Raw genomic sequence first — 9,972 nt, 5'->3', positions numbered from 1 at the left:
AATGATCAAACATTGAATATCGAATCCTCGAAGACCGAACAGTCAACTCTCAGAGAATTTGATTTGCATAGAATCTCAGGTAAGTACTTGCTCGCTTATACTGAAGGGAATCAAGTAGCCATGCACAGAGCAAGGATCTCGAACCATGTTGAAAGTCCAAGAGCAGCAGATGCAGTTGGATGGACTCCTCAATCAGCTGCGAAGCCTAGACGAAGCTATAAGTAACATCGCGGAAAAGCTCAGCAGCAGGAACAATGCCAACGCAATCGATCACTTCACTGAGGTTGACACGCGCCTGCAGTCTCTTGCTGAGCAGGTGATTCACTCGTCCGGTAAATCAAGGGGGCTTGGTTTATGTGCCTGCACCAGGTGGTCCAGCTTATTGGGGGCGAGCACGCTCGGGTGACGCAGACAGAACGCAAAGTGGCCGATCTGACAGACAGCTACTCACGAGTTGATCAAGAAAGCAAGGCTCTTCGGGAGCAACTTATGCGCCAGCAACAGCACACAAGCCTGCAAATCGAAGAGATATTCGATAGTATACAGGTGCGTGGATACTTCCAAAATTTATATACTATTGGGGAGGATGCCCAACCCTAGCGACACAAGTCAATTGCGACAACAAGACACAGTAGCAAAGACGACCTCGAGACAGTTCACCAGGACATCAACCATCTTAGAAATACCTGCACAGACCAAGCGCAAAGCTTTCAGGTCGAAAGGCAGCTTTTGCTCGGAGAACTAAGGAGACATCAAGATCTTTATCGTGATATGTTGTGTGAGTACACCCTCCTCCTGCACGACAACTTCAAAGCAGCTCGGCAGTCTGACCGGAGGAATTCCGATTCCCTTAGCTTAGATTGTTGTGACAAATTTAACCACTCGCCATTATCACTTCCAATGCGTGGTGGGCGTCGTGCGATGACATCTGGGGCAATGCTGCTTGAAAATTTGAAATTAAAAGAGGAGAATTCTCGGTTGAAAAGCAAGCAACAGGCGTCGAGAACAGAAGGTGGCTTGCCATTGCGTGGCGGACGACAGGACACTTTCAAATTGCATGCAAAATAGGGCCTCATCAATTACTGTGCAGATCAGCGGCTTTCCGCAGGTTACTCAGGAAACATATCCTCTAGAGCTAGAGAGAGCCTGTGCTCCTGTGCTCACAGCCGACGTTTTGGGAGCCTCATGAGGCCGATACCACCATGCCCCCGTGCATTCTGCTGCCAAGAAAGCCAACCTTACTGGGGCCAGGTTTGTGCACGGCGAGTTGGTGGTCCCACTGGCAGGTGGCACCCTGGCGTCCCGAGCGGCGTCCCGGGGCTGCGCCGGGCGCCCCAGGCAGCGCCCTGGGCGGCGTCCTGGGCGCGCCCCAACACCGCCTAGGCGTGTCCCGCTGGCTCGGGTCCCCCGGTCGTCCGGTGGCGTGGGAGCGTGGGAGTTTCTCGGCGCGGCGGGGTGCGGCGGTGCAGTTGAGGCCGTACACTTGAGTCCGTGTCGGTCCCCGGATCGCCTCGCCGGCCCACGACATAGCCCGGCTCCGCTCAGCATCTTGCGAGATGAGCGGAGGAGGTCGTCTCTAGGTGGGGTCGAGATCATAGTAAGATGAACTTAGTCCGAGGCAGAGGCGACGCAGCCCCCCCTCGCGCTCATTCTAATCACAAGCTCAATTTCGAGCAAACCGCGCGACGACTTATCGCAACAAATATTGCGGATGCCCTTCGATGCGCCACAGACATCCGTGAACGAATTGTGAGTAACATGGTTATCGCCTTTTTAAACATATTATTTCTTCATAGGAAATCGTCCACACATCTGAATACGCCAACTTCTTGCGCTACCTGTTTCCTGCTTTCCGAAACGTCCTCTTGCACAGCTCCTCTGCTACGTCGGCACGTGCCGATGAAACAGGAACGCGGTTTCGCCACGTCATCCTCGAAATTTTGAATAGGCTGCCAAACAATGAGGTGCTGAGACCTTACGCACCAGAATTATTGCGGGTGGCTACAGAAACATTGTCGCGTGATAGTGAAGAAAATGCACTTACGTGCCTACGTATAATTTTTGATCTTCACAAGAACTTTCGCCCTGCTCTTGAAGGCGAAGTCCAATCTTTCCTTGACCTCGTGCAACGAATTTATCGGCTTCTACCAACATCGATAAATAAGGCATTCGCTTTTTCACTGCAACCAGCTCACCTTTCAAAACCGAAAAGTACTTCACGACGTATCCAAATCGCCTACTCATGTCCTCATCCAAGCCCTTTAGGTATAACTTCCGAAGTCATTTCAATTTCAAATCAACTGCCCGGAACATCAGTGCTGCATCGACAAACTCCTGTCATGGCCTGTGATGCCTATTTGAATCCCACGTTGCGCATTCCTAGTTCGAAGCTCGCCTCTTCACCGGGACTTATGCCGGAGGGGATCGTATCAACAGGTTCAGCACGCACATCCACAATACAGTCTGTACTTCAAGGTTTGGACTCTTTCAAGGTATTGACAGAATGTCCATTGATTGTGATGTTGCTGTTTCAACTTTACCCGAAGTACATTCAAGACAATATTCCACTACTGACACCTTTGATGATGGGCGGTCTTGCCCTGCGCGCACCCTTGGCTGCTTATAAATTACAGCGCGAGCGATACCGAGAATTTGTCGCATGTCAAGTCAAGACTTTGTCATTTTTAACTTATCTGCTGCGTGGATTTTCAGAATTGATGAAACCATACGAAGAAGCAATCTCCAAGGCCGTGATCGCGCTGATGATTGCATGTCCCGGAGACGCAGTTGCAACTCGAAAGGAATTGCTTGTGGCAACTCGACACATACTCGCTACTGAATTTCGTCGAGGGTTCTACCGTCACGTTGACACTCTTCTCGATGAAAAGGTGCTCATCGGGCTTGGCCGGCCCAGTCGTGATGCCCTACGCCCCCTTGCATTTTCAACACTTGCAGACTTAGTTCATCATGTTCGTGCAGAACTAAACCTTTCCCAACTGTCTCGCGTGGTGTTGCTATTCTCGAGAAATTTGCATGACCCGCGACTCCCCTTGAATGTGCAGACGACATCTGTTCGATTACTACTCAATCTAGTTGATTTTGTTTTTCACAACAGAGATGCAGATATTAGCAAAGGGCAACGCCTGCTCGTCCATATTCTTCAAACATTGGTGTCTAAATTTGACACTTTGCGCTTTCTCATTCATAAGATCGGTTGCGACAATAGCTCGCTGGATACCTGTTGCGATTCAAATTGTCGGCCTGGTCGTCATAAAACAGTGGAGGGCTCCACAGATAAGCCTGGATCAAGGCACCAAAATCTTTATCTTGGTTGCAGTAGCGTCGTCCTACCTGCAAAAATAGAATCTATGGCTGATGTGAAACCACTCATCCAGATGTTGATTCGCGGCCTGAAGACTGTGATGTGGTGCATATCCCATTATCAGCAAAGTCAGAGATCTGGCGAAGTGCCCAAAAAAATCAACATAACGCCTGAGGATAGACAACCCCGAAGTGTGGCAATAGAAAGTCGCCCTCGCCCGACAGCACGAAAGCAGCCACATGTGCTCTCCCAAAATGAAGCTGAGTACATCAGTCTGTTTTTCTACTGGGGGTTGTTATGTTGTCGCGCGATCTCAAGTAGTTGCGAACTGCAGGAATTCGAGTTGAAGGAGGTTCTAGATAATTTTGCCGGCGCCTTCACCGTTCTTGATAGCTTCAATTTTCGGTCGACAGTGGGTCAACACATTCCCATGCTCTTTGATGCCATGCTTGGATCATCAGCACTCCTGGCTATCGCACAGACGCTCCTTGCCAATTCAAATGTATCTGCCACATTCGCTGACATTCTTGTCGGTTTCTTAGTGAGGAAACTCAGCAATCTCTCTAGTTTTCAATTTCCGCATGAGAATCCTTCGCCTCGACTAGTGCCCTCCAAAATCTTCGATAACGGAACATATCCCACGTCAACTACCAAAATCGCTCCCTGTTTTGGAGCATCAACGCTCTTACGCCTGCTTCGGATCATCCTTGGCTCTGTGGCGCTCTTCCCTAAGAATGAGGTGGTGCTCCGTGGCCAATTACGTAAACTGATCATCGCATGTTTGCAGCATGCTGCTGCCACAAATAATCCCATTGCTTATTTTTTCCTTCTACGTTCAATCTTTAGATCTGTTTCCAGCTGCGTTTCTTCAAGAGGCGTGCACTCGGAGTTGGGTGATATTGCTCCATCCATTTTAAAAGTTCTATTTCAGCTACGTCTCCGTACTAAGGGAGCGTCTACGGCCCATTTCATTCTTACAGAACTTTGTATGACTGTGCCAATGTCTCTCGCTGCTCAAGTACCATTTATTCCACGCCTTCTACCTTTATTGGTAGAAGCCCTGCAGGCAATATCTGGCGACCTTCCGTCACTGGCACTTAGGACGCTCGAGTACTTTCTCGACCATTTGGGATCATCACGCACATGCTCCCTGCTGGCAGGGCAGCCTCGATTGCAGTATATGATGCTCATCGGTGTTTGTAGTCATCTCAAGCCGGCCCCATACACACTTGGTACCATCGCTCTTCGCATACTAGGCAAGCTTGGCGGGCGAAATCGACACTTCCTTGCATTGATTGGTGATTCACTGCCCGATTTGTCACAACGCCGCGAAGTTCATATCGAGACAAATGCCAGCTTAACGCATAATTCTAAGACGAATCATGTCAAACATAACCTTGCAATATTCTCACCAATTTCATCCTTGAGACTCTTGATGAAATGGCGCGCAGTCCCCTGCTCTACGCATTCAGTAAATATTCAAGATGCGTACTCGGTTGGTAGTTGGTTTGCACTAGATATTGATAATTACCTGACCGATGCATGCGAGCTTTTTAACTCGCTCGTCAGGCTGAATTTCCTGGAACATAATTCCGTGCAAAGCTCTTTCCAAAGTTATCCACCTCTTTTGCTTCGCTATCAAAAAATGTGCTTCCGTCTACTTGCGAGCGGTCTATGCTCCTTGTTTGACCTTCCAGCAGAAGCAAAAATACCCAAGTACGAGTGCAATAAGCCGCAGAGAAAACAACAAGTAGATTTCTACAACTGCAAAGTGATGGAGGCACGAGTGTGTGATTTTGCGAACATCCGACTGTGCCAACTGCTGTACTCAGTCGTCTGCGCGGCAGCTCACCGAATGCTAGAAGCAGAGGCGACTCCCTTGCTCCGAGCCTTCGCTTTTTTGTTTGCCATGCTCACTCACTATACCCCTACATCTTCCACCGAGTTTCTCTCGCGTAGAAATCAGGACTGCGAGGAGCAGCTAGGTAAGGTCAAACTCCAGCATGCACACGGCAAAAAGCACTTCCAAGCACCTGGAGATGGGAAATTGTCCATCCATTCGTTCACCTCAACTCTACTTGAAGCTATAACAGATAGTTGTTCTTTGGTTGCAAGTACCGCACTAGGATCCCTGAAGTTTCACCTAGGGTGCATTTATTCACTTGAGCTGCGATCGTTACCAGCACCGAGATCGATTCTAATCACTGATCTCATCACAAGAATATGTCTGTCGCTATCTGAATGGGAAATTAAGTCTCGTAGAAGTGTTTGCCAAACATTATATGAACTACTTGCAACATTTGGTCATGCTTGGGCACGTCCAAATAAAGACGTACTAGCTGCTGCCCTTATAAGTGCTCTCGATGACGAAGCCGACATCACCCTTCTCACCCATGGTGGTATCATTCAAACTCTGCATGCGCTCTTACAAATTTCGCACAACACGATGGATGAAACACGCCTGGTGAACGTGTTTGTACGTGAACTATCAAACAAAGCGGCTGCTGCCCGTCTAGGCGCTCAAAGTGGTCTTATTGAGCTGAACAGGCAAGCTAAATTGCCCGAGCTTTCATCGCAAATACTGAAGCCAATAGCTGCTAGTTCAGCGCATATCCTTGCTAAATGTCACCTGGGTTTGAGTGCCCCAATTGACTGTACCATAGGAGCCCTTGATGCCTTGAGTTTCATGTTATCTTTACACCCCCCAGCAATTTTACCAAATCCAGGACTACATAGCAATTTACTGAACATACTCGAAAAAGAACGCCACTGTCTTCCAGCTCATTATGCTCTCTGGTCTCTACAGCCAAATTGTTACCTCGGGTGGATGTCGAAGTCGGCTACGTTTTCTTTCGTGCTAAATCATTCCATACTGTGCCTCGGGAAATCATCAGCCTGTAGCCGGACCGATTATCTGCGTGCAATGGCCCTGAGGGCTCTGCATGCCTCAATTCGAGCTGCCAAGTCGGTTGCGATGACTGCAGTGAGTAAAGTGCCCAGTGAACACGCACGTGCCAAATTCAACGAAGTGCTATTAAGCTCTCTACCGTTAAACCATTTGCGCAAAACTTTGGATTTGGCACTAGAGTCAGCTAGAATTGACGATGCCTATATCTTGAATCTCACGTCCACCTCCTTGCTTTGTGAAGTCCTAGCACTGAGACAACTTCCTCTAATGAACGCTTGTAGTGCATACGTGCGCCAATCGCTTGATGCCGTGAATCAAGGTAGTGCCACTCTACAGTTCTTGAGCAGCTTCGAACGAATGATCTCGCTACCAGTACTTGACGAAATTCAGTCCCTTGAAATTGCTCGGTGTCTATTGAATCACCTTCAAGAGTTTTGTAACCCGGACGGGCTCAAGGGAATGCGCTCCTGGATAGCCAACCCACCCTTGGAGCTCGCAGCAAAACTGCTGCACCTTATTTCAAGACTCCTTACTTGCGGTCACGAGAGCACTGAATGCGTATCAACTTTCCTCAAGTCAGTCGTTTGCACTGTGCTTCAGCTAGAGGCAGTCTTATCGAAGTATTTTGATCAAGACGTTCAGGGAATCAAAACTCCAGTTAACACAATGCACCTATTATCTCCTCTCTCTGCTGCCAACTTCGGCCTAATCAGGCTTGGACCATCACCCTTCAGATTTGCTTTGGCTCAATTCCTATCGTGTCACGCAACGGCGGCAACTCATTATTTCTTCAACCTTACCAACATAGTCAATCCCGAACACATTTCTCTATTGAGCTTTGTTGTCTCTGTCCGAGAAGCAGCTGAACTTCGCATGCGCGTGATGAGCTCTGATGGGATTGAACTTCTGTTGAATGCAGCATTCCGAAGACCTATCAGTTCCATCACGCAAAGGTCTCGTGTACACGAGCGCATGAAACACTCACATCCTGCAATTCTGTTTACTTGGCAAGACAAACATCAGCTGATACCTGACCTGGAAGCATTAAATTCTCGACCTGCAGCAAAGCTAGCTAATCGGAGCTCGTTCGCAGATGGTTCTTCCTTACCGAGGCTTAGTTTTGAGGAAAGAGTTGAAAAGAAGGATCAACCCGTGGGCCTCACTTCAGTGCACGTTCGGCCAGTAGATTCTTCAGTTTCAGTTAGAGAAAGCTCCGTGGAGGTCGATCAGCGCTTGCCCGCAAGTATTCTTAACGCTGATACAGCTCACGATCAGATGGCCAAGTCAAAGTCAAAAGAAGCGCAGTTCTATGGGCTGAAGCTTATTATGGCTTTGTATCATCTAGATATCCACCTCTTCAGCCGCCATAAGCTTGCAGGACATTGTATTATCATGCTCTGGCGTGCACACATGTTGAGAGCGGATGAGCGCGCCACCAATTCAGAACTAACTTCTCAAATGCAAGACGAACTAATCTTACGCTGTCACAAAGAAACTTTTTTGATGATTCAGGGCATGATAGGCTACTGCCGCTCATATCAAGAGGATGTACATGTGTTATTCGACATGCTTTCTGTCTTCATGATGCAAAGCCCAGTGGACTTCACCTTCTTGAAAGATTTCTATCGTGAGGAGGTAGCCGTGATCTGGGAACCTCGCAACAAACAAAAATTAATGCTATTGTTTCTGCGTGCTCTTGTTGATTATCACGTTGCGATGGACTTAAAAGTCGTAGCCTTACGTCTGGTTGTTACACCCATGCTTATTACAACATTTACAGGTGCCCGGAAGCTTGACACCCCGCAGACTATAATGGAAGCGGGACTGGAAAGCACGCGTGTCGTGGATTCAGATATGTTGGCACTATTTATGCGTTCTGCGCTTGACACTGCTAATCGACAAACACGACATTACAGTGAAGCTCTTCGTGTGGAGCTGTTAAAGTTGACCACCGTTTTGATTGAACACCTTGGACAAGAGCTCGTCGAACATCGCAAGGACTTGATCAAATTCGCTTGGAATCATCTCAAGTCTGACGACTCGCTTTCGAAGCAATGGGCCTACGTCAACGTTTGTCGGTTTGTTGCAACATACGAAACACCCCCAAAGATCATATTACAGGTATATCACTGGGTAAGTCTATGAACTCATAATCATATGTCAATCGCGTAGGTCTACGTTGCACTTTTGCGAACATTCCAGCCCGAGGCACGTGAACTAGTCAAGGTTGCTCTAGACATCCTTATACCTGCCTTACCAAAACGCTTGCCGATGGCCGACTTCATCAAAGCCATCAAATGGACCAAAAAGATAATGTACGAAGAAGGACACGCGCTCGCTCAACTGGTCCACATGTGGCAGCTAGTGGTACGCCACCCAACATTATTCTATCCATATCGCTCGCAGTTCATGCCGCAGATGGTGAATTCGTTGAATCGTTTAGGACTACCCCCAAACTGTCCCGTCGAAAACAGGCAACTTGCAGTCGCACTTGCTGATCTAATATTGAACTGGGAGTCTCAGCGGCTAGACGATAGCAAGCCACGCAACGCCCCCAGCACAGTTGGTTCACAGCTGCTGCCTGAAAAAAAGCCTGTTTCCCCTGGTCATTCAACCCGTCCGGTACCGGCACTATCAGAAGACGAATTTCATCTAACCATGACTATGATTGAGATGGTTGCGAACTTTCTTGTTCGGCTGGCCCTCTTCGCATCAGACAACAAGGAGCCAGCCGTGCAACGCTTAGCACCAAGATGCCTTTTCTTGTTCAAAACAACTATAGAAGCTTGGCCCAATGTGCACATTCGTTTTTCCTACTTCGAAAAACTGATTGCAACGTCCAATACTCGCTTAGACCTTGGTGCTAATGACTCACCATATTCGCCAACCCTCCTGGCAACATGCTTGGATGTCATTCACATCACGCTTGGTGTTGGTTCGCAACCGAATACCTTTTTCATCGACAATCTGGTAAAAGCACAGCAGCTTATATGTCCATGCTTTGACATGCCAAATATCGAAATACAATCAAAGCTCCGTGAGGTGGTTGCTAGAATAGCGGAATTATATCCACCGGGGCACTCCAGTTCTACCATAATGTTCTTCTATCATCAAATCAAGTGTGTTGTTGAATCCCGCCTCACTGCGGTGGTGGATATTTGTTGTTCATCATCCAGGCAGGGAGCTAATGCGAGCTATTTTCACAAGGCTCCCAATGCTATGCCTCTGGTCAAAGTGATAGCTTCTATCTGCAGGCATACGCCCTCCTATATTTTAAATCATGGATACAGCCTTTTAAAATTAGCCCAAATTTTCTTGCGACACCACTTAAACTCAATACAAAAATGTGGTGCGTTGGAACCGCCCACCTGCTACGCTACCCCCGTAATGTCGGTACTTGCACGCGCTATCAAATCGAGGCTCAGCCTTAGTGAAACCGAGCAAGTTCAAGGTGAAACTGTTCAGGGGGGTAGCGCAATTACTGCGTTGTGTACCTGCATCTTGCTTCTAGCTCAGGCGGTCACGGACAACATCATAGTTGGGATTCGGCGTGAGCTTGTTGTGCTAGTGTTTGTATGTTTGGATCGTAGTCCTTCCATAGAGCTACTGCTTTGTGTCTCGAAGCTGGCTAGCATCTGGCTCACAAATGTTAATTCACCCCTTACCAAGCGCGAAAAAATTGCTTTCATAGAGCATGTCGCGGACATTGACTATCTGACCGAATCTGCCCTGCAACCACTCT

General features: G+C 48.1%; 1 protein-coding gene across 1 annotated transcript in view; it reads left to right on the top strand.

The window, feature by feature from the left end:
* AURANDRAFT_72240 (hypothetical protein) overlaps window positions 1-9,972 on the top strand; it is a gene marked incomplete at both ends in the record, with an annotated part of 21,238 nt that overhangs the window by 2,608 nt on the left and 8,658 nt on the right. The window contains 11 exons of the mRNA XM_009041610.1: window positions 43-79; window positions 129-316; window positions 370-546; window positions 715-1,012; window positions 1,091-1,286; window positions 1,581-1,749; window positions 1,797-8,300; window positions 8,352-8,363; window positions 8,403-9,165; window positions 9,535-9,799; window positions 9,821-9,878. Of these exons, the coding sequence (XP_009039858.1) occupies window positions 43-79; window positions 129-316; window positions 370-546; window positions 715-1,012; window positions 1,091-1,286; window positions 1,581-1,749; window positions 1,797-8,300; window positions 8,352-8,363; window positions 8,403-9,165; window positions 9,535-9,799; window positions 9,821-9,878 (8,667 nt within the window). The remainder of the gene's footprint in view (window positions 1-42; window positions 80-128; window positions 317-369; window positions 547-714; window positions 1,013-1,090; window positions 1,287-1,580; window positions 1,750-1,796; window positions 8,301-8,351; window positions 8,364-8,402; window positions 9,166-9,534; window positions 9,800-9,820; window positions 9,879-9,972) is intronic.

This window comes from Aureococcus anophagefferens (genome assembly GCF_000186865.1).
Source record: "Aureococcus anophagefferens unplaced genomic scaffold AURANscaffold_22, whole genome shotgun sequence".
Lineage (NCBI taxonomy): Eukaryota > Pelagophyceae > Pelagomonadales > Pelagomonadaceae > Aureococcus > Aureococcus anophagefferens.
Note: the sequence above shows the minus strand (reverse complement) of the source record. Positions and strands in the feature narration are given on the sequence as shown.